Source organism: Diadema antillarum, unplaced genomic scaffold (assembly GCF_040938485.1).
Source record: "Diadema antillarum isolate AM-2024a unplaced genomic scaffold, OU_Dant_1.0 seq00000570_RagTag, whole genome shotgun sequence".
NCBI classification, from domain to species: domain Eukaryota; kingdom Metazoa; phylum Echinodermata; class Echinoidea; order Diadematoida; family Diadematidae; genus Diadema; species Diadema antillarum.
In genome coordinates, this window is record NW_027271508.1 from 888,720 (window position 1) to 913,856 (window position 25,137).

Consider the following 25,137-nt stretch of genomic DNA (forward strand, 5'->3'; position numbering starts at 1 on the left):
CCCCACCCACCCCACCCCTCCCCCATCGTCCTATATCCCTCCTGTCTCTATCTCCAACAACTTATATTGCACCCTGTTCTGAAGGCACTAACATATCGAGCCATGGCTGTCCCGCATCTGTTTATACACGTCATGCATTGGTTTGTAAAACACACGTCAGCCAGCACTAAAAGCACGCACTTCGTTCAAGCTCACATCTAGCGTAGATGGAATACATCAAGACATTAACATGGGTACAAAATTCAGTTGGCCCACAACTCAATTTGAGGCAATTTGACGCACACTTTGTGTGCACTTCAATATCATATGAAAAGATAACAATACGTGCGAATGATAATAAAGACACTCCGAGTATTTCGAGGTGTTATCTTCACAACAGATGTAAAGCCAATGCCACTGAAGAAGATGATATATTGTACTGTTCCAGCTGTTAGCACTATAGGGGATGTACAATGTAAATACTCACTGGATCTTGCACCGTCATTTGATTTACATCTTACTTCTCTTTACTTTCAGAGCAGATGTAGAAAATTCTACCTACAGTTTTTTTACCTCAAGAAAGACTGTTCACCTACTAAAAAAAGAATAGCCAATGAATAGACAGACACCACCATAGTTAAAAATGAAGGAAAATAAATCATATATATATATATATATATATATATATATATATATATATGAAAATTTGTCACTGGATGATTTCTTTACATTCAAACAAGGAAATAGTTTGTTTGTTTTTTCACAAAGACAGCGTTCTTGTTTAATGTAATTATTTTAACCTTGCCTTTATTATACTCTTAATAACCATGAAAATACGTATAGTTTTCTTGATTGTTATTCATGAGTTTAAGATAAATCAGACTTTTGTATGATTCCAACAATTTATTGTGTTGGAATACTTCACTTGTATTGCTATTGTGTTCGACCAGGTTCTTTCTTTTCGCTGTTCTATTTTCATCTCTTTAATGTCCTATTTCTTTTTCAAGAAGAGCATATTTTCCTTGGGACATGATGATTTATGTTGTTTATACGTAGGTGTTAGAAATACCCGACGAAGGCCAGATATCTATTTTAATAGAGAAGTAACACTAGAGCAAATTGAATGAAATCCACCTGTATTGAAGAGAATCAAATGGACTGAATTTTGCAGCTTCAACTCCCACGTAGAATAATCCCACATTAGCCATTTAGTGAACTACGAAAAAAAAAATTGTCTGATCCATCATCATTCTAAAAAGGGTTAAAGGAGGAAAACTGAATGGGTACTTTATTGAGGGATTCTAAAGAGAAAGAGAGAGAAAGGTCAAGAGAAAGGTGGTATATTTGTATAGCTACTCCTTTTCAAATACCTTATCATAGTGGTGTCATCGGAGTGCGATATTTCGTCTCTCCTAAAATCCTCCGGGGCATTGGTGTCACTGCTGCTGCTCTCCATCATGCATCTTCTATACTTCCCTTTCTGCTTGTTGGTGCTAACCAGACTATCCACGCTTTCAAGCTTATTACACACCCAAAAATTATTAAAATCGCCATTGGAATGCTAACAAAACAGCAACATGTAGATTACATTACTAGGCGTAATTTCTCAGTTAATAATTTTGACCAAATCTTCATCACAAACACATAAAATACCCAAAACTTTGACTACCTCGAACACATGTGTGTGTGTGTGTGTTTGTGTGTTTGTGTGTGTGTGTGTGTGTGTGTGTGTGTGTGTGTGCGTTTATGTGTATTCCCCCTAGTTGCTCAATACTGATAAAGCAAAAATCTTACTGTCTTGATTGTACGGTATCCTTTATATCTTATTATTCCTTGCTCGCATGTCAAAAGAATGCATATCATAAGGTTGAGAAAGACGAATGTAATTCTGCGGTGTCTTCTGTACGGACACCTGGGCCCCGTTTTATCAAAAGATAAAATCGATTATAAATGTCCTTACCACACAGGCTTCCATAGACTCATGATTGAAATCAACAATATAATCGATTATAACTCTTCATAAAACAGCTGGGCCCTGGGCCCTGTTTTATGAAGAGTTATAATTGATTATATAGTTGATTTCTAGTCTATATGGCAGCCTGTGTGGTGAGGAAATTTATAATCGATTATATCTTTTGATAAAACGAATGTAATATGCTGGAATGAATATTGTCTTTTCCACTATCTAATCATTAGACGTTTAGTCAGCTGATGTGTACTGGTTCATAACGAAACAGCCTTATAGGCATGCAACTTGTCTGGATGGTTCCCTTCCTATGGGCCTACGCTTATACAGGGCAAAAAAAAAAAAAAAAACCCAAACAATAACAAGTTGTACGTGTTTTTGTAATGTCACTGAAGAAGCAATAATGAAGCAATTTTAGGAGAGGTACTGTCATACCTTCATTTGGTTCTATGTTTTCTGGTATACATTTCCTCATTTTGATGATTTGCATATAACTCAAAATACAATACTTAATGTTTACGTTCGTAAAATGTGAAAAAGATATTGGTCAGATTAAACAGAAAACCTGAAAAAAAAAATGTCTCAAACAACATATTATGATAATACATTGTACAAACATTTACTCCTTTCTGAGCTAATGAGTCAACTGTGCTCAAATTTTACACACATATCTACGCACAAGAAATGAATATGGCACACTAACGGTTAATTCATACATGCACACACTCAAACGCAGGAAACAAGTGTCGGCGGTACAAATGGGCATAATCGCGGTAACAAAATGGTCTCGCCTCGAATACATTATGATTCCGACTCCATTAAAGTTTCCCCATGGACAGTTTAACGATTCCCTCCACGATCGATCTATTTCTTTAACGGCATGCACGAGGCAAGAGCAAATCTTCGAATGGTTCCAAGGCGCCTTTTTAACGCGATGCGGAATTCGCCGTTTGGCGTCGTTTTGAAAGAAATAAACTCTGAATAAGACGAAGCACTCTAGAGAGTATGTGGCCTTCTACACAGCTTCCCGTTTAATCGATTCGTTGCGATCTGGCGACGGTGGTTCTTTTTTTTTTCTTCTTCTTCTTCTTCTTCTTCTTCCTCTTTTTCGCAAAGACACTGTCTTGTTAGTACCAGTATTCTTAAAACAAATGCGCACATAAACACACACATTCATACACACGCACATACACACATACACGCAGACACACACACACACACACACACACACACACAAACACACTCTCCCTTCCTTTCATTAATTTTATCTCAATGTATCAACCACTGTCAACCTATACCTATCTGCATCTATTTCTCGACATCACATTTTGTCTCAATTGCTCTTTCTGTCTTCTCTTTCTCTCTCTCTCTCTCTCTCTCTCCCTCTCTCTCTCTCTCTCTCTCTCTCTCTCTCTCTCTCTCATGGCTTGTAACATGTCAATTTGTTTCAACACACTTGTATAGTGAGCGTTATCTTCGATTTATAACTTTATCCCATCCCATTATCATATCAACGAAATGCATTATCATCTAAATAAAAGCAATTCGACCTTCCGACGCTGCCCCTTTCCCAGTTCTTGCTTTTAGTTTATTTTCTGATTTTTATCTCTCCCAGAATAAATATTCGTTCTATTCCTAAATGTAAGTTCCCTGTACATGTAGATCCATTACCTATACCTTGTCATTATAATGGAAACTGCAATTACTGTGACTCATATTATATGCATGTGACGTCATCTTTCTGCAAGGGGTCAAATTTGAGGAAAAAAATATGAAGAAGAATAAAACAGACACACACACAAACACATATAGATGTGGTACGTCTATAGAGCGAATTCAATACTAGCACTCTGTGAGGAGGTGTCATTTTGACAACTCTTGAATAACTGTGACTGCTAAATCTTGTTTAACAACTTGTATCGACACAATGATCGAGATAAATCGAACGAATGTACCATTCCTTTCGGGGGAAAAAGAAAGTAAAGAAAAATGGCAAATTCTCAGAAATAAAAACAGCCACTAGGCAAGCCATTGTGGTTGTGAAACAAGAAGGCAGAATTACTCAAAGTAACATTATTCTGCGTGTCTCCTTTCATCCCAGCAAATAATAAGGATGCATTCAACTCTCGACTGATCGTCATTTGATCGCACTGAGGCTCGGAAACATCGTGGTGAAAAACACCTTCAGGCGAGTCCACTATGCAATAACAGCGACCGCTGATACCCCTATACCTCAACATCTACCGAGGATATACTGAAGTGAGATCTCAGCTCCAAAAACACAAGCCGTGGTATTTTTCTTTGTTTGTTGGTGGTGGGTGCAGTTTCCATCAAGGTAGTACTTCAGCTGGTGGGTATCAAGCTTATGAAATACTCCAATATTCCAAAGAACGAAAACCTTGTTTTGCAAAATCCCCACCATTGTGAACACCGAATACTTTGCCAAACCTGAAAGTTTGTGGTTTGTTTAATGTGAAATACATTCAAATTGCCTCTATTGTTTACGTGCGACACGAGAAAAGTTGCGTGTATAGGCTGCTTTACCGTGCACCACAACATACGTACCACACTATGTCGTCATTCTAAAATTTCTACATAGAATTAGAATATCATGATCAAACGATAGCACTCACAAAGGTTTTATTTTGACTTTTAATTGACTGAAAAGCTAGTCTAGATGCTTCTGAATCTTATGCCCAGGAAATATCTTTGACACCAGGCGGGAAGAGAGACGGTTGGCTGCAGACGACTTGTGCGTCGACACGAAGATCGAACTTGTCCTAATTCATATTCATCGTGTTGGGAAGCAATAGAAAGGAAAGGAATGCCCTGGGGTTACATTCATGTGCCAGAGATTCCGTCTATAATTATATTCGCCCGTTCTGGCGGTCACACACGGGCACCTCAATTTCTGAAGCACACCTTTGCAGATGGTGATGTCGCTTCGCCCATAATGCGTTTTGCCTTGTTTGCTGACTAAAAACGCTAATTAGTTTGGCACACGGCTTGTGTGGTGGTAGGAATGATCCCCAAATTTGTCTGACCACGATATGTCGCAGACAGTATCAATCAAGTCTCTGCTGGGTAAATCATGACGTATCAATCACCACTCAGGACCTATTATCAACAGAGCTGCCATGCGTGTTTGGCATCTGCCTCGTAGAAGACGCAACCAACATCAGCATAATCAGACAGGTTTTCCGACAGCGACCTGCTTGTATGCCATAATTCATCTTAATGTACATTCTCCTCCTTGCTTTTGAGGCTGCTTTGTGGTTAGATTTGTTCGTACATTACAAGAATTAAATAGCAAATAACAGAAACATAAACATGAAATTAACAATCAAAGACAACGAAGACAGTGATATAGTACAGCAAAGAGAAAATCAGTCCATTTTTCATGCAACCTACTCCTACTAAAAACAAAAAGCATTTCACATGTATTTTCGAATGTATGTCGCCGTTTCCAAAAATCAGATGACAAAATACATGATCAAAGGTAATCAACAGGTATCGTCAAAATCTTTGTCCTTCGTCACAGTCATAGGCGGTAAATACGACATAACTAGCACAATTAAGCACAATGATTACGACGATGTTGAGGATAACAATGATATTAATAATCGTCATCATTATCATCATCATAACAATAATAATAATAATGATGATGATAATAATATTATTGATAATAATAATAATAATAATGATAATAATAATAATAATAATAACAATAATAATAGTACAATATATTGTAATAATAATAATATTAATAATAATAATAATAATAATAATAATAATAATAATAATAATTTCTATAATAATAATGATAATGATAAATGATGATGATAATAATAAACAGGAAGACGATGACAAATAAAAGAGGAAAAAGGTACTCCTGATAACATCTTTGAGGCGAAGGTCCTCTCTGAGATTATGCTTCTCACTATCTGACAATCATCGTGCCATGGAGTAATCATTTTGTCCCACTTAAGCTTCGTCGAGTGAGTTCAAGCAGCGATCTCGTAAGGTGTTATCAGGTGCGGTAGAAGGGAAGCTGTGTAATTCTTAACACTCCAACAGCTGACGCTGTCGCGGGTGACTGGACTCACGTTTATTCAGAGATGTGGAAGAGATGGCCTAGAAACTTAGTGCTAGTCTGCACATGTTCAGCATGACATTTTCATTGGTGTCACTAGTCCTGTCCAGACGCCTAAAGGAACACAGAAGGGTTGTATCTCCGTTCCTTAAAAAGAGAACGCTGGCGACATAAGACTCCAAACAATAATTCAGTAATATATCTAAGGTTTCTAGGGCAATTGACAGACAAGAATTGAGTGTGGAAAAAAGAACAGCGACAGCATACAGGTTCATCTGGACACAACAGTAGCACCCTGTCAAAGACACTGCTTTGACAAGAGGGTTTTACATCTAGTGTTTAGTTTTCTTCAGTAGATATGAAAATCGCAAAAACACCCCCCCCCACACACACACACACAGTAACACACACACACACACACTGTGTGTGTGTATGTGAGCGTGTAATATACACATTATATACATTATGTACATCCTCTTCTACTCCACGACTGATGCTTTACAGTAACCGCTAGCATTGTAGTGACAACAATTCTTGTGATTGCACTCACTATGATGATCCTAATACTGCATTTACAAGTTGCATCCAAACACGACACCCTGAAATGAATATCAGTGTATATTATGCAGGATGAACAATAGATTTCTTAGAACTCAATGCGGTTAAATTCACGTAAAATCCAATCCATGGATCAATATCAAAGTCATGTGGATCGTGTGATAATTATGACAAGAGCAAATTACAAGTTTATTGTTATTTATAACCTTCCATCTACTGGAGATCCTATATATTATGGTTATTCATAGTTATTTTGGATACGAATAGATATGAATCAAAACAACGATTATGAAGTGTGACGACTGTCTCGAGTATAAAGTCCTTTGCTATAAGACAACCATGATACTCAGACACACAAGTCTGAGTTTTATCACGCGATAACATCGCCTAAATAAATAGTGATTCGAGTGTAGATATATGACGCAATTTTCTTCTTGTGAGATTTTAACTACAAGGCTATACAGTGTTTAATGTTAATCATTAAACCCACTTAAGATGTACAGCGATGTCAACGCGACACACAGTTCAGAAAGTACACGTGCAACAGCATGTGGCGAAAAGTCATACATCATGCCCCCGTATTTCAGGGTTGCAAATCGACATCGTCAAACCGTTAAATGTCATTCTTACCACGTGAGTGCGGTACACGAGTGCGACGATGGGCGATCTACTATCCGTGCATGTTGACGTATGACTGTTATCTCTAATGAAATGCAGTTATCATCAAGTATTCTGCACTTCTCCTACGTCGTGCGTGTGTTCTACACGAATTTCGAGCAAGCGCAGCTGCCTGCATTTGCATGCACAGCATTGCTAAAGATATAATGCTGACATTAACTTGTACTACAGCAACCTATTTCCTTCCCACTGCTGTCTTCTTAACGTCCAAACAAATGTATTGTAGCACCCCCCCCCCCCCCATACAACCCCAAGCCCCCAAGCCCACTCTTCTCTCCAAAGATCTTGTCCCATCACGACAGATTTTGACTTCAAAGGAAAGAACGAACCTGCCAGAGAGTCAAACAGGGACCTCAGGACACGAGAAATGTCGCATCACTTTGCATCTTCCATCACACTATCCCCCTGCATACAAGCCGACAAGAAGCTACTAGCCTTCAGCAGTTCCATGTTCTCCCAGAATTACTTCCACTTCTATTAACATTGTGAAAGGTTAACGTCTAGCTCTATGTTTCTCCTTGCCAATGAATATAATCACATCGCTTATGATATAAGAGTGAACACAAAGCAGAAGGAAGAAAAAATGTAGTGAGTTTCACCTACAACGACGAAATCTTGACAGAAACCATCTTACAGTTAAGAAAAAACAACAACTATGACTTCAGTTTAGATATCATAAGGTCATTCCTCGCACCGCTTTGCATCCTTCGGTCATTGAGATTTACTAACAATAGGCGGTATCCACACAATAATTTTATGAGAATGAAGTATGCTTACAATACATTTCTCGGTATCAAGTCACGTGAAGTTTCGCGTTCTATACGATTTATATTATCATATACATTCCTCCTCCCCGATCTGCAATGCCCCACACACATGCATGTATCTGTGAAAGCATCGGCTTTCGATGGAGCTATTAGATTAAATGTCAAAGAGCTCGGAATTTCGGAGCGTGGTGAACAGGTTGTTTCGAGGAGGAAAATATTATAATCTAAAGGCTATACGATGAATAACGGAGTACATGTTAGACTAGCTAGCGCACGACGTACATGAACAGTAGCATTGCATGTCGCTTTTTACCTATCTGGGGCATACAATTTTTTTTTCTGGTCCATGATCATTTATAGCACTATGAATTCCTTTCTGTTTACAATCATTTTTCTAAGTGTTTAGGTTGATAGATCCTCAACCTACAGCTAAGATGAAATAATGAAGAGTAATGCTGAAAATAATGAAGTAGAATTTATTATCAACATGATATCGAGGGAATACTTTTAATCTACCCTTTCTCGGCACCATAGTCAAAGTGATGGTGACAGACTATACTGATGTGCTGCCTTAATAATGAATCGTCTTAACACTCTACATACTGCGCTTTGTAAACTAACACGGGACTTTGATAATGTGTTATGATTTATGTTGTGTCTTCAACGTCATCTGAGTTATCTTCACCCGTTTCGTAGCTGTTGTGAATCTTGGGTTTCTGAGTCGAAGAAGGTTTGACTTTATTCCTGAATTACCCATGGTGATGCCCAGTATTATTGTCATGATTGTAGAGGGCCATTCAACAGATACAGTCCTGAGCCTGAAGAGTTTAATGTGATGTATACCCACGGAGTGGTCAAATACAATCTGAGTTAAATCAAGGAGCTTCGAAGCTCCTTGGTTGAATCTATAATGCGTCTGTTTCCAGTGATCACTGAGTTTGATATAGACTTGAAGGCATTAACTGATGTTGCCTCGAAAGTATCAGCACACAGGCTATTCCAAAAATTCACTGCTCTCTGGTTGAAAGAGCGTTTAATCTCTAGAACTAGTGCTGTTGTCAAGATGTATCTTGTGTTCGCAGGTTGTGCAGAAATTTGAGTACATTGATACGAATTACATAACATATCTGCTGGTTCGCTTCTCTCATCGGAACAAAATGTCTTTAAAGGGATCGTACAGCTTTGGTTGAGACATAATTTCAGGTTTCTAACATTTTTTGGTGAGATAATGAGAAACCTCTTATGAAATATGAAAGAGCATGTAATTCTATGAGGAATTCAATGTTTATTTGATGAAAATTGGTTTTGAAATGGCTGAGATATCCAAAAAAGAGCGATTCTAATAAAGTGTGGGACCCACACTTTATTACGATCGCTTTGTTTTACTTTGTTTTTGGATGGTTCATTCATTCCAAACCCGATTTTCATCAAATAAACTTTGAATTCCTCTTAAAATGGTATGCTCTGTACTATATCATAAGTGTTTTCTTGGTATCTCACAAAAAGTTAAAAGCCAAATTCTCATCTCCACCAATACTGTACTATCCCTTTAAGCTACCTGTCACGAAATAGGGATTCTACGTTCTTAATCACTACGGTCACAGTGACTTTCCATGAAATTGAAGTATGGTTTTATCTCAGCAGGTATAGTCTAATTTACATTCTAGTCTTTTGACAGTGAGTGGACTTAACCAAGAACTGTTAATCATGAAGTTTAAGTAATAAAAAAATTTACGTACTCGGGTGCAAAAGGGGTAAGAGTAACTCGCAGCCCGTGTGATCATGTGTAATTAGGTTTAAAATGCTATGTTTGAGCATATCAGGTATTAGCTAGTATAAGGACAAGTTCAAGGAATGCCATTATGTTGGTGGATTTCTCTCTTTTTCTCTCTTTTTTCTTCTTCTTTCTCTTCGTGGATGAGCGTGATCGAGATGCTAGCAGAAGGAGGCACAATATTGCGGGCTGATGAGCACGCAACTCACGGCCTTCCTCACCACGCTCCGACGACAGACTGAATGAAAGCCGGTTCGGCAGGCCAAACAAGAACATGTAGGGCGACGAATAAATTGTCTCTTTGATGAAACAGGAATGAAAGAGACAGAGACTGATACAAGGCCAAATGTAGCAACATCGCTTTCTGTGAGCATGCAGAAGAAGGTACAATAAAGAGACAGAGAGATAGACTGGCAGTCTTGGAGGAGGAATATTTCGGATGTATCTTACAAAGCAAAAAGAGAAAAACAACAAAAAAAAAGGACAGTTGAGATTCAAGAAGTAGGCTTCTGCAACAGAAGTAGTTGATTTAGAGATAACAGCTCACCCAAGGACGGCGTCGTGAACACGTATTTTGTAGCGAGAGTCACTCCACACATCAACATGTCTCCGATCAAGCCAGGACGATTAGAAACATTCTCTGATTTCCTTCATTTCCTCTGCAGGTAACAGGATGTCTTTCAATTTATTACACTGGCATTAAAACTCAGGTAATCCTCTAAAATTGTTAATTCGCTCGATACCACTGATTCGGCGAAGCTATATTACTGGGCCTTGCACTTATTGACAAAGTAAGTGGTAATCATCATGATAAGTTTTTCAAGACTGTATATACTTGTTCTGCACTAGCACAGAGTACGTGAGTCTAGATTGATTAGCACTTCCTTATGATAACACTGGAAATATCACTGAAGAAATAGAAAATTCACAATGACATTTTCTGCTGCAATACAGCTCATTCAAAACGATGCTTCTGGAGACAAATATTGTCATGAATGTCAGACTGTTAGACATGTTGATGTTCTATCTCACCATATAGCCTAATACGACATGATAGAAAGATTTTAGTGTGCACAGAACAACCATCCTTTGGCTTCTGATGTCTTTAACACAAACCACAGTTACGGCACCGTTTACTGAAAGGGGCAGAACCGAGGGATGGGAAGTGAGTGCGAAACTTGATTGATATTAATAACACTGGATTCGAGTGACAGAGCCCCTTTTACAACACAGGTAGAACTAGCCTAGATACGTCTGCCTCGTGTTGCTGTTCTTCTCATACAGTATATACGGTCTTCATGTCATTGGCTGACTAATCACTCTAATTGAAAATTTATAAGCAAAATCTGTTGCTATGTACTTTGGGTACTACTTTCCTGATTACACACAAAATTATTATTCAACCTGAACACGAGATATGCCATTCTGGTCATAAATCTTATTCTTATGTAATTAAATGTTCAAACCTCATTTTCCATTGCCACGTTCGTGTGTAAGGAGGGGCGATAAAGTCAAACAAAATGATGGATTTAAAAGAGAGAGAGAGAGACTGTTTATACGAAGACTGCGCAATTGTACAGGTGACATCCAGATAACATAAAAATTTCATATTCAGTCTGTGAAAATTTACTTTCTCCTGTCAGTCGTCCAGTCAGCACAAGTTTAGATGACATTACGAGGTCTTGCCTTTTTTATTCAACGTGGCCCATTGACTGGGTTAAGGAAGCTGCCATATAACAGGGAGGCTCACCTCCCTGTATATAAAAAGAATGTGATTTTCGTGGATGTACAGGGTCTTGAATTAAGTTAGAGAACGAGCTTTCAGAATGCACATTCACAAAAGTGAGAAATATTTTAGAATCTGCGCAATGATTAAGTCCTAAATCAGTTGTGAATTTTACCTGCAAAGCTCCTCCGTTGTCTCCAATTCTCTCATTCTCGCTTTATATCCCTCCCCCTCCCTTCCTCCCCTCCCCTCCTCCTCTCTAAGAATGTGTAATCAAATTATGCACCGACGGTGTTCAAAGACGTGTACATTTATTTTTTTTCGGTCAAAATACCTTTAAACCTAGGCATTAGAACGGGTTTATTATGGGCACATCAACATACACAGTTCCAAACGCATGACTGTCACTGCTAAAACAGTGAGTTATTTGACGCACGCATTACGAATCATTCTTCAAAATATTGATCCAATCGGTATATCTTAATTCGCACATTTTTCCTCCTCTGCACGTACCGTTCATTGACATATTCAATTACATGCACACTGCCATCTTGTGTTATAATGCGTCAGGGAAATAGTCTCGCAACCACACGTCTGGTCTTTTCAGAAGCTACGTTCTGCCCACGTCATTTAAATACTGTATAGCCAACTTCTTCTTTTTATATAGCTGTAAATATCCGATTTGGGATCTTACGGCAACTGATTGCAGCAACAGTTTTTAATTACTCAGGTTTATGTGTAATTTCGTCTACACATGACATGATGCCGACCTTTGGGTTTCTCTTATTCATTTAGCGATTTGCCAATATCATCTCTGTTTCTTCGGGATAATTCGTAATGATTACATTGCAGTCCAATCACTTATCATGACATGATGGTATGGTAAACAACAACAACAAACTAATTCATTGCTACGGAAATACTGATTATGATTTCGTCACTACCGAAAACATTTGAATAGAATGGAAATTAGTAATAGTTGCAAACGTACACGTTTTATTTTTATCACTGTATTGACATCAGTGTTCTCATGTTTCTCATTATCACTATACTGCATGTGTATTTCATGTCATCAACACTATTAGAATAATCAATATCATCCTGTAAGTTTGTTTGTTTGTTTGATTTATTTTTCTTCCAACACAATTTCATACATAAATCAAAATTATTTTCAGTAATATCACATGGAATATCAGTAAGCAGATTACAAGTACATGATTCAAAGAAGGAAAATCGATGTGTAAATTAATTTCATTAACAAATTATAAATCGTATTACCAATTTTCCAAATAATTATCTGAGAAATTATGCGGAAGAAGGACTGCCACTATAAGCAAAAGCTTGAGCACGTGGCAGCCCAGGGACCTATCTACATAATACACAAAAAAAAAATTATATTGTTTGCGGAATGGAGAAATACTACAAAATATAAAACACTGTAAATACATTATGTTTTTTATATATGTATAGTGCATAGGTACGAATAAGAGTAACGTGAAATATGATGATGATGATGATGATGATGATGGTGATGTATGATGATGTTGACAGGGTAATGATGAAGAAAAATGTGATAATGAAGATGAAAGTGATAGTGATGATGCTGAAGATAATGGGAATGAAATGATAGACACAGAAACATTGCGTATATTTATTGTAGTTTTAAATCCAATTTACAGGAAAAGAAATGTGATCATATAAAAAAAACATATATTCAAATGCTATATTCATAGATTGTTATCTGACAGTAATGTAGTTTTCAATCTAGCCTTGAAAGAATATAAAGTTTTACACGATTTAACATAATCTGGGAGTGTATTCCAAAGATTTGGTCCATTGTGTCTTATAGATTTTTGTGCAATTAATAATCTGGGATTTACTAAATGAAAATTTTGCGAATTACGATTGGGATATGAATGAACGGTATAATTCAGTTTAAAGAAATCGTGAAAAAATGTTTGGAAGTAAGTTGTTCAAATACTTATACATAAAAAGCAAAGAATGTAATGTATTTATATCAAATATATTCAGTGTTTTTAACTGATGGTAATGCTGGTACTCCAATCAATACATCAACTAGAACAATTATTATGAGTATTGTTATCATTATAGAGTTGCCTTAAAAGTATGTATAATTACTTCCAATTTACCATCATTTGAGATCGGTATGAAGTAAGTGCATCCGCTGCATTTTGTGTTCTCAGATTATCTCGTGAGCTTTCAGTTGATTTATTTGAGCGTAATGAACATTAAAGGAATGTGAAATTATCACCATCGGCTGAAATGCTTTGCATCGTGATGCTCTATACGCAATACGGGTGCACTATGTATGCATACACTGTACTATATACATTTTGAAGTCATGCACCCGTAGTCTATACGTGCAAGACCGCAGCAAATCCGTGAGCGGAGAGAGATTTCCATATTCAATTTCCACACGCGCAGCAAAGTGCCTAATATGGCGTCCTTGGGCCGAAATGTCAGATTAATTTCGACATAATCACGAAGCGATTACGAGGCGTATGAAACACGTGTCTGGTGGAGGCCGAGATGTGAGCTGAAGTGGCGGGTGATTGCTTCGCGCTGTTGGGTTAATGATGTAGACGGCGGAAAAAATTGAAGGGTATCGTGTCATCCAATAAGAGTCGAATGTAATTACAATGCAAACATGCATGCAGCATCTTTGAAAAGCATGGCGCAAAAGCGACTATAATACACTCATTACATTAATAGGCCATCGTATATTTTATGCACCACCATAATACTTAAAGCGGGGTCACTAGTGTAAATACCTATGACTTTCGGGTTTGGGTTTTTTTTCTGAAAGTAGAGTTGTCTCTTCATGAGATTGAAATAGGATGTTGGTATAATCGGTAATTATACATGTACATAATATCATGGAATTAAAAAGAGTTTTGATATAATGTTTACGCCTGTCAATAAACAAATAATACCGGGATTTCGATTTGAGGAAGCATAATAAGTTATGCGAACACTATAACGGTGTGAGTTTTGGACAATGATTTTGTGACTGACGAAAAATGTGGACCTCGTTGACTCTAATGAATAGGAATATAATCAGGCTAACAACATGGCAATGGTTTCATCAAAATTGGAGATAAGATACTACGGAAAAGGGAACATATTTTCAATACATATCGATATTTTGTCGCGCTGCACGAATGAAAACTATAGCTGAGGCGTCGACTATTTAATTCACATCGCTGACATTACTTTGTGCAAAGAGAGAGAGAAAAAAGGAAAGGGATGTAAATACAAATCAAATGAGCATGCATGGAATCACGTTTCAGCTTAGCATGTAGCAACTTTACATCCACCCCCCACATACACACACACACACGCGCACACACACAAACACAAAGAGAGAGAGAGAGATGAGCAACGTTCCTAATTATTGGAACAACACCAAAATTTGATGTCAAGGCTCGAGTTTCTTATTTCATGGTAAAAGGGGAAAATCAATTAGAATACGTGTATAGGTCAACAGAAGACTTGTAAAGCCGTGACTTTGTAACTTCATCCACTTGCATGTTTTATGTGGTCACTCTGTTTTATGAAAATACGTGGAATTTCTAAATTCCATAAGCTTTCTCGTTTCATTACGATGGAGTAGTACGATAAAAATGTTCCATTCTATTTGTTGATGTTACTTCACGCTTTAACCCATAAGGTAGAACTGTACTTTAAAATTCCGTGCTACGTAATTGAAGGAAATTAAATTCATCAATACTATTCATAGAATGTATTTGCATCAGGACCTTTTCATAATGGCGTCAACATAACGGTGCGCATAATAAATAATTAAGAGCTACACGGAGAGCTTAACGTATCGAAGGGAGTCAGAATTCAGATACTGCTGTCATGGTAACGGCTGATTTGATAATTTGCAGTAAACTTCCGATTTTTCCACTGGTTCGCTGCACTGTCCTTCCCCTACATTGCTGCTTTGTTTCCTTACTGTATCCCTTGCTCACTGTGTTATATCGCTATCAAGGTTGATATCCTCAGCATCACTTCCGTTCTTTTATTCCAAACTATATACCTTTGACTCACTTGAGATCGCGACATGCGGCCACATTAGATGTGAATAAATACAATACTTACACACACACACGCACGCACACACATACACACACACATACATACATACATACATACACAAATAAAATTGTTCGATTTAATTTGTCTTCATAAAAATTGTGTGTTGGACATGCGCACACTTTGAGGAGCGAAAGATGAGGGGAAGTAAAAAAGTGTGTGTGAATGTGCGTGTCAGTGCGTGTGTGTGTGTTTGATAATTATCATTTTTTCCTAGATGGATGAGCGAGATATCATAAATTTTACAGGCAAACATAAAGGCAGAGATACACGAAATCAAATAATGCGATCTAGACAAGCGAGTTTGTTCATTCGACCACGAGAGAAATTGCCCTGAATTTGTTATATGACGAGTTGAAATGGGGGAGGTGACGCATTATGAATCGACACTCTCAGCATGACTCGGTGCGACGACTTTCTTTAAAGGGAAACTCCACACTGCTCAAGTGATGTCAAATAAACAATGAAAGATTTACTAAATTAACACAGTAAATTCACATTGCAGTTTTCACGAAACAATTGAATAGGTCATAGTCACGTATGACAATATGCGGTGATGTTATTTCTTCGCAAGTTTACCACAGAAATACACAAGATCTATCTAATTTTTTTTCTTTTGTTTTAAAACTTAGATGATATTAACAGACAATTTTGCATTATAAGCATTAATTAAATCAGTGCAGAATTATTAGCAATGATTAGCAATGATGAATATTATTGGGGAGGGTGTAGTTGCTTGAATATAGAAAAATTATTTTCATATCATTTCTCTATACTAACGTAACAGACTATCGATTACATCATGGTTGAGTGTTGTCTTATTTCGGACGCAGCTTTATTGCTATCACATATAGTATAAATATAGAATAAGTCATTTCTACTTTTGTTTCTTTACGTTTCTTAAACACTTTCATAAAAATAAAGAACAAAAACAAAAGACGAACTTCGAACAAATTAATAGCTATGATTTAATTTACACACATAACATTGTTGGGTGCCGATAGGAAGGCATGCAGCGCCTAAAAAAAAAAAAGAGAAAAAAAAGAGACATATTAAAAAGGAAATGTCTACATTCCTACACACAAATATGCACACTCTCTCTGTCACACACAATATGAGTCTTTATGAAAATTATTACTGCACAATGTATTATATCTCTATCAGAATTGTTTGTACATCTACAATGCATTTTGATACGTACTTTCTTTGATAGAGAGTGGTAATCTATTCCAGATCATCTAGGTCCACTTAAAAAAAAAACTAATCGGCGAAACGCAGAGGTTCTGAAAGAAGGTAAAGTAAAATTATTTCAATTCCTTTTGTTGTGTTTGCGTTTACCTTTGCATTCATAACCTAAAACGGTCAAGTAAGGAAATGAAAAGCAAATCATTACATTATATTAAATCAGCATGATTGAGGAACAAGCCTATTGAGTAATGCAAGCTGATTTTTATCAATTACACTGGCCTATTCGGAGGTCGTGTTCCTATTCACATTTCTAAATCAGTCCACGAGAGGGGCATATTATAAATTATATGAATTGAAAACACATGATAAAATCATGCCCAGTATACGGAATACACTTTGCTTCCTGAGACTGATGACGTGAGTTGTGATTACTGATTCTCCTTTCTTGTTTATTTATTTGCTTGCACTATCTGTCTCTACAGAATGAGAGATTCTGATTGAAGAAGGTGTGAAAGCATATAAAAACAGAGTTTGCCGTAGAAATAATTTCAAAGTAGCAAATGTAATAAACAAAGTAACCTGAGATTTGCGCCCATCGGATGACACACGAATGACCGTTTTTGCCCTTAAATGAAGCTTTCTCCCTGACCTTATCGTACCGACACGTTTATGAACTTTGTGCGTCTGAACTTTGTACGAGCACTCGACGAAAAATACTGATCATATCACAAATTGTGGACACATTCATGAATCGTGCTAATAAAGAAGGCTTGACTCCTTGGGGAGAAAGAAAGAAAAAAAAAACGTCTTCGTGCAAATTTGTGAGAGGATGCTCGGTGGACCTTGGGTATTCGCTTCTCGTCTGTCACACTTGCATTTCACACTACGACTGAATCCACTCACTTTCCTGTGACCCGTTTCAATGTTTGTAGTCCTTGTTAGTTACAACAGTAGCAGTTACTGCGGCAACAATCTGAAAACTCGACTGAGTGATTATTTCCTGGCTGCTGTCATAGCAACTGCCATCTTTGCAACCTATAGAAATTGCAGGCATCTTTACAAAACACACCCCTGGACTGAGTCTATGCAAAACTTAACAAGACAGCAATGATAGAATGCTTGATGTTATCTTCTCTTCACACTTATGATGATTGCATTGTAACCCCGTATCATACTGATGCGGACTGAGACGACCGAAATATCAGTTCGTTTGATTGTTTGTTTTTGATTTCTTTTACATTGGAACATATATGCAGGACATATATAATTCACGAACTGGTGATATTTAACCGTAATAACATGCGAGCCATACACTGTCATATGATACCACTTGATATTGAAATAAAGCACATGCCCTCCTACTTGCAACACTTGCAACGTTATCACGAATAATATAATTACGCCCACATATAATTCAGGTAGATACAAATTGTATGCACACCTACGTACAAGCTTCACACTCGTGCAAGCACACTGCACGTTTACCCATGATCGCATCTATATATATATATATATATATATATATATATATATATAGATAGACAGATAGACCGACAGATAGGTAGATAACTGTAGCTAGAGGAGGGGTAGGGGAGAGGAGACAAAGAGAGATTGAAGAGATATATCTATGTGTATTAAGAAGCGCAGGGAATCCTGAATTTCTTTTTTTCTGCTACACTGTGCTCATTAAAAAACGGGCAAAAAGCCAAGATCTTTTGATACGAGAGTCAACAGCGGAAGAAAGTTGAGATCAATCTATCAGCAATCTTATTTCTTGATCATTATTTCTCATTGTGGTGAAACCAAAGAAGGTCTAAATCCACAGGTTACTCAGTAGGTTTGATCCGGAGAGCTATGCGGAAGCGCGAGAAAAGTCGTATTACACCCGTCTTCAGCCTTAAGAATTATCATCAGGCGAAGACGCAGCAATCAACGTGATCTTACAGGAAACACTCCGTTTTTCCTTCACGCTAGACTGTAGGTCACACAGAATAAACATGACATATACATAGACAGAAAACAGAGAGATTGAAACTACAACAAGAAGGGTCATTTGTTTGTTTCAAAAGGTCAAATTTCCATACGAACATCATGCTCACTGCTGAAAAGGGGGCGGCCAGTTGATGGAACGTCGATCAGCAAGGATGATACACCTTCATCACATTCTGTAGCACTAACTAATTTCTTAAAGTTTTCTTATAAGTGCGCCATCTGCATAATTCACCCCCCTCCCCCTTGACATCATCGCGATTTAATCTTCAGATTTTGTTCTTTTTACTTTTCCTTTTTTTTATCGTCGATAAGAGCAATACTATAGAAGCAAGAACGAGACATCTGTATTTGTTGATGAATGCACCTGCACTCTTTAGTTCAGTTTTACTTCTGCCCAGTTACATATCTCACTCCTGTAGTGTGTGGTTGGTATCAGGAGGCATCGCTAAAATAAGACTTCCCACTCTCCCATTATGTAGGGCAGTTTTGCTAGGAGCATAGCGAGGAAGCTGGGCTGTCCCAGTCGAGTAATCAATGGTAATGGAGAGAAAAATTCCACCACCAGGCTTCTTCGTTATTTCATTACACGCATGACCATAGCTACAAGAACCCTCCTCCACTTACCTCGCACTAAGAATAATGACTCACAGAAAAAAAAATGCTGCATACCTCTCATGGGCAAGCGAAATTGCGAAGTGGGGAATTGATTCTCGCATGGATGGGGAGGCCGACTTTTCTACACCCATCATATCCTCAATTAAGCTGAATTAAAATGACCTGATCGAGTGCGGCATGGGGCACATTAAGTCGCCATTGCCGCCCGTAAGATGGTGTTTCACTGTCAAAGGAAATGACAAGTTGATAGACGACGACGTACATCGAATGCTCAAGCGTGACGGATGACGAAAGGAGGGACGTGGAAAGCTCCCAGATTTGAATGAAGATGATACTGAAGGGGTTTGGACCTGTATTGTTTAATCATGCGCGGGTTAGGCAAGACACTGGCTTCAGTATAATGACACCGAATCGTCGACACTTTTGGCCATGTATTTTTCAATGAAAATGCCATTATTGCTGCATGATCATTTCCAGTAATGACAATAACTGATAGAGAAATGAATGATAATAGGATGATACCTTTAAGGTACAGGTGTAATCATAGGCACAAATACCTTGTCACATTTTGGCTGAAAGCATTTAATGAAGCGATAATTTACTAAAGGTGCCATCAGACTCGATTTGAATGATCGCGTTGTATCAATAAGTGGCTCCTCTTTATCCATCTGAAGTCATATCATTAACAAAGTCATCTAAGTCAACAGAATTTTGTGGTGGTGTAATCAGTAATTGAATGAATCAATCAACTTCAACTTTAAGTTGAAGTTCAACCGTACCGTTCTACCGTACCGTTCTACAGCCATTCTTGAAGTGTAACAGGTATGAGTTAAAATGCGGGTAAAATGTCACTTGTCTTGTCAGGCACATTCCAAGGAAATTCGCGCCAAGCCCACTCACTATCTCTCCAATAGGCATAGGTCCATGATATGAAACACTACAACTATGAAACACTAAAAAGCATATCACCTGCATGATTACCAATTAGGCTCTCCATAATGTCATCGGACTACTAATTACACAAGCGTACACGATCGTCGCAGAAGCTTCAGTGAAATTGACGAAAGAAACTCCCGGCCAAATGAATACCATTGCAACCGTAATTGCGCAAAGTTTTCAAGGGTACAATATGCTCGATCATTCGCTTATCTATAGCTGTGATACGTGGTTAAATGCCCAAGTGAACGTGAGAAGGAAAAGGCATATTCCTGTGCCAATGGCTTGAAATATTATTTAAGCAATAATGTCACACGCCAGGTTTAAAACACCGCGGTACAAAGGCCGATGTGAATGGTCCAAATAAATTCAAACTTTAATAGTTTCCAATACGCACGCATACGAAAACAACTGTATCATAGCATCATCATGCTTTACTTTTGAGCCATTGCAGTAAACATTGTGTAAAATTTTCAAGAAAGTATGTATGTGGGACAGTGTGGATACAGTGTATGTGCAATAGAATGCCACTGGCAGTCACTCATCCATCTCACTCAGTGTGATTCTTGATAATTCAAAATCATAATGTGTAAAGTTATCTATGCAATTAAGGCTCAACAACCTCTTTTGAGTTTTTTTTGTTTTGTTCCCGTTCGTTTGTAATTTCATTTGTGTTTTGGTTCTAATCCGCTAGTTTATATACACTCAGCAAAAAAAAAAAGAAAGAAAGTAAACTCTTTTTCAAGTTTATATTCTCATAAAATATTTGGCTAAAAGTTAATGTATTTTACACCATATTAAAGAAAACTAATCGGCTATCAACCTGGTAGATCATCAAAAAAAAGGGGGAAACTTTACGCATGAGTCAACATCTTTGTTTTTCTCTTCCAAAGCACAAAAGTAAAAATTGCAAAAAAATGAAAAAGTTATCATTTATGCGTAAGTGCTCTTCCATAAACAATAAGAACAAAAGACAAATTTAACATAATAAGAAACATCAATTAAGTGGCAAAATGAAACCTATGATCTCTGTAATATCTTTGAAGGCAAAAAGTTCAAAAAAGGCGAAAAATAATGGAGGAAAATGAAGAATCTCCTATCAAATCCAAATTCAAACGAAATGAGAGAAGACGCAATATCAACAAAATATGGTAGGAATTTGAATTGATTGAACAAAATTAGAAAAACTGTAAATAATATTTGGTTCTTGAAATTGTCTCATGGATACTTAAATTACGAAATTAAAAGAATGAAATTAAGAAATTATGTTGATTTAATCATCTTTGTGCCTTTACTTCCTATGTGATTTGAAGTTTGAGTTGACAGAAAATTCTTATTTTCCCCATTCAGTTTCCCACTTTGCTTTTGTTTGAGGTTATAAATAGATAAAGAGAACGAGAAACTTTTTTTTTGCTATTTCATTGTGTTGAACTGGTCTTATGTTACTATTGTTATCTTGAAGGACATTTGCAAATGAAAGACAACATGTCCATTTTTGCAATTTTCACTTTTGTGCCTTGGAGGACAAAACATATATGTGCTTACTCATGCGTAAAGTTTCCCTTTGTATTGACCTACTAGGTTGATAGCCAATTGAATTAACTTCAATATCGTATATGATACATTGATTTTCATCAAAATCTTCTCTGAAAAAAAAAGATAACCTCGAAAAAGTGTTTACTTTCTTTATTTGCTGAGTGGGTATTGTACTCCATACATTGCAGACATGCAAGTTGCCAGGTTGATTGAACTTTGTCTGATTTCCTGAACATCCTGTTATTGTCACTGTCCATTGCCGTTGTCATTGTAATTTTCGCTGCCATTGCGTGGGGAAAAAGGCACCATCTGTACTAAATAATGGAAAACAAACCGTAATGTGAGTAGGCCTATTCACGATTTCACCTCCACTGCATGAGATAAGGAGGTGCATATGATCTGTTTTGAAACGCTCGAACGTATTCAAACTAAAAGCAATCGTTAGCTGAAGGATTCGAAGCTTTTCATTTTTCCATTGCTTTTTTTTTTCACTCACTACAATCCTTTTACAATGCAGGCCCTGTGGTCAACAAAATGGTTCGTCAGCTTTAAGTTCTATCCCTCTTTCCCATTTCAATATAATTTATCAATCACAGAGTACTTGCAACATAATGTTGAATGTAAGTATCCGATTAAAGCAAATATTACAACATTAAAGTGACATGGGAAAACGTATATGAGGCAAGAATCGCGTCTACTGTTCAACCTAACGTATACTTCACATCAAATTCGACAGTGTATCTTGCCTACCATTTCTAATTTACAAGGCACTCAGATATAAAAAGAATGTGATGGTACGTTACAATTGAAATATCTCTCTAAGAAAACGAGAAGAGTAACTGGTGGGAACGCTATCACATGTTCACAAAACTGACACTCTTTTGAGTGTTGAAATCTGATATCACCATCATCTCACTATACTTACCTCCATTTGTACCAATCCACACTCCACTCCAACCTCATCCCCTCCCCCTCGCGTCACAAGGGGCTACTCTATAGTAAGTACGACAACCCCACCCCTCATCGTAAACTGTGTACTACCCGGCAACGTATAGAATAACACTGAAAACACCGCAGGCTCTCGAGTGCACTTTGACCGAGCTCGCTTTTGTTATCAGTTTCCCAGCCGAAAACCCGACCTGATATTTACTCAGTACTAATAAAACAACGCTGTAAAACACTGTGCCACGTTAATCCACTTGGGTAAAAGCAGGGAGGTGGACACCTCCCTGGTAAAAGTACCCTACGAAATATTTCAGCTGCCCAAGGATGGGATACATTGTTGTTTTCATTGTAATACTAGAGCAAGAATGTCCTAACTACGTGTGAACCGCAAAACGGTTATATTCCCGTTCTTGACAATGCAGAAGTCATGCTCCATTAATTCGTTTACCAACACTCGTTCTCTACCGGGAATCTGGCTTCATACATACGAACTTGCTGGTCTGTTTATTCATGTCGTTATCAAACTTTCACTGATGGGTAGGCCTATATTCCGTCACGGGACATTTGCACTCTGCATTTGTGACGACATACAACAAGGTCCTTGTACCTAGGTCCTACCATACGACAAGGTAGGATGGTGATAAGGTGATTAGCTTGGAGATGCACATCCACGCCATGTTTTCAACCTGATGCGTTATTGCAAGTAATTATATGTCACGCGGCTAGATATCAAGTTCAATGTCCCATTCTAAGTTTTAACATCGTACATTGAGAGCACATTGAACACATTAATCAAGATGTCAAAATGTCTGGTTGTCAGGAAGTATTGACATACACAGCAGGGCAAAAGAAAAGCGAGAAAACGGAGCAGACGATACGCGCGGCTCGCGACAAGCCACACTTCGCGGGCCGCTGGCGGGCCCCCAACATAATACACGAAGCTAAATTGAGATAACACAGCTCTCTCACCCACCTGCAGCGAGGTAGGCGTAACAGCAAAAATATGAAGAGGGAAGGTTTTACAAATTTGAGCCACGTACCTGTTCCATTCCTCGTTTCTTAGTCCCAGAACCTGCTGGGGCTTGGTGGAAGCTTCGAATTCCGGTTCGTGCTGCAAAACAGGCATGGCGGACCCCCTTCGAGTCGCTAGCCCGATGTTTGTTCCCACGAACGCCGAGAATCGACGTGCGGTCTTGCCGGGACTCCGGCGCGGTTTGCTCGGTGTGTCCGTAGCGCTGATCCATGGCTGTACGACCCCCGTTCCCCCACCGACGCCACTACTCGGAGATTGGTGGTGAGCAGCCAATAGGCTCAAAGTGGCATGGGGCTCAGCGAAAGACCGGCGTTTCATTTCTGATGGGAGAGCACCACAGCGGGATAGGTGCTTGGAGTTGGAAGCAGCGAATACCCTGTACCTCAGTGTGACGGCATTATGCACGTTTCCTGAAATAAAAAAAAAAAAAAACAGTAAAGGACAAGAAAGAGATAATATCTACTCGTATCGATGGAATGATGACAGAGTGCTTCTATCAAACCCATTTGATGATTTTCACCTTGAGTCAACAGACGTTTGTATGCACCAGAATAAACAGCTAGGAAATAAGGCAGAGTGTGCATATTTCGATTTATGAAATATTTGAGTTTAAAAAGAAAGCAATACACTTATAGACCATTTATGTCCTCAAATTTCACGTGGACTAGGATAAACATCTAGAATGCAAGTCTTGTCTAATGACTGTGACTACTTGCATGTCACAAATAGTCAAGAGATATCACAACTTTAAAATGTTGAAAAGGATAATTTATTTCGCCTTCAGATGTTTTAAGCAAGTCATTAATACCGCAAAATGGGTACACATATTTTACTCCTTAAAGATGGGAATAAATTGAGTATATGAATATAAGAACGACCCAAGTCCATGGAAGATCATTTCGAGTAAACTTAAAAAAACTTCATATCTTTTTTATTGTCCAATAATAATTCTATTTAACTGTGATGGGAAGGCAACATTGTATATACAAATTAGAACATATATATTATTATGACAATTAACATTTACATTGATTGTGGAGAGGCCATTTTGTGTGATGGACTTGGGTCGTTCTTTGATTCATGGACTTGGGTCGTTCTTTGATTCATATACATGATATTCTGCTATAGAGATGAGGACGAGAGAGGGCGCTATAATGTGAATGTAAGAATGACCCAAGTCCTTCATCCTTACATTCATATAAGATTTGACTCATTTATTTCTGGCGCTT

The 25,137-nt window shown here is 37.8% G+C and overlaps 1 protein-coding gene across 5 annotated transcripts in view; it reads right to left on the reverse strand.

Annotated features, from left to right (window-relative positions):
- LOC139735362 (proline-rich protein 5-like) overlaps positions 1 to 25,137 on the reverse strand; it is a 114,275-nt gene that overhangs the window by 26,333 nt on the left and 62,805 nt on the right. For all 5 annotated transcript variants that reach the window (XM_071646114.1, XM_071646113.1, XM_071646110.1 and 2 more), the window contains one exon: positions 23,916 to 24,318. In XM_071646114.1, coding sequence (XP_071502215.1) covers positions 23,916 to 24,226 — 311 coding nt within the window. In that variant the 5' untranslated portion in view covers positions 24,227 to 24,318. The remainder of the gene's footprint in view (positions 1 to 23,915; positions 24,319 to 25,137) is intronic.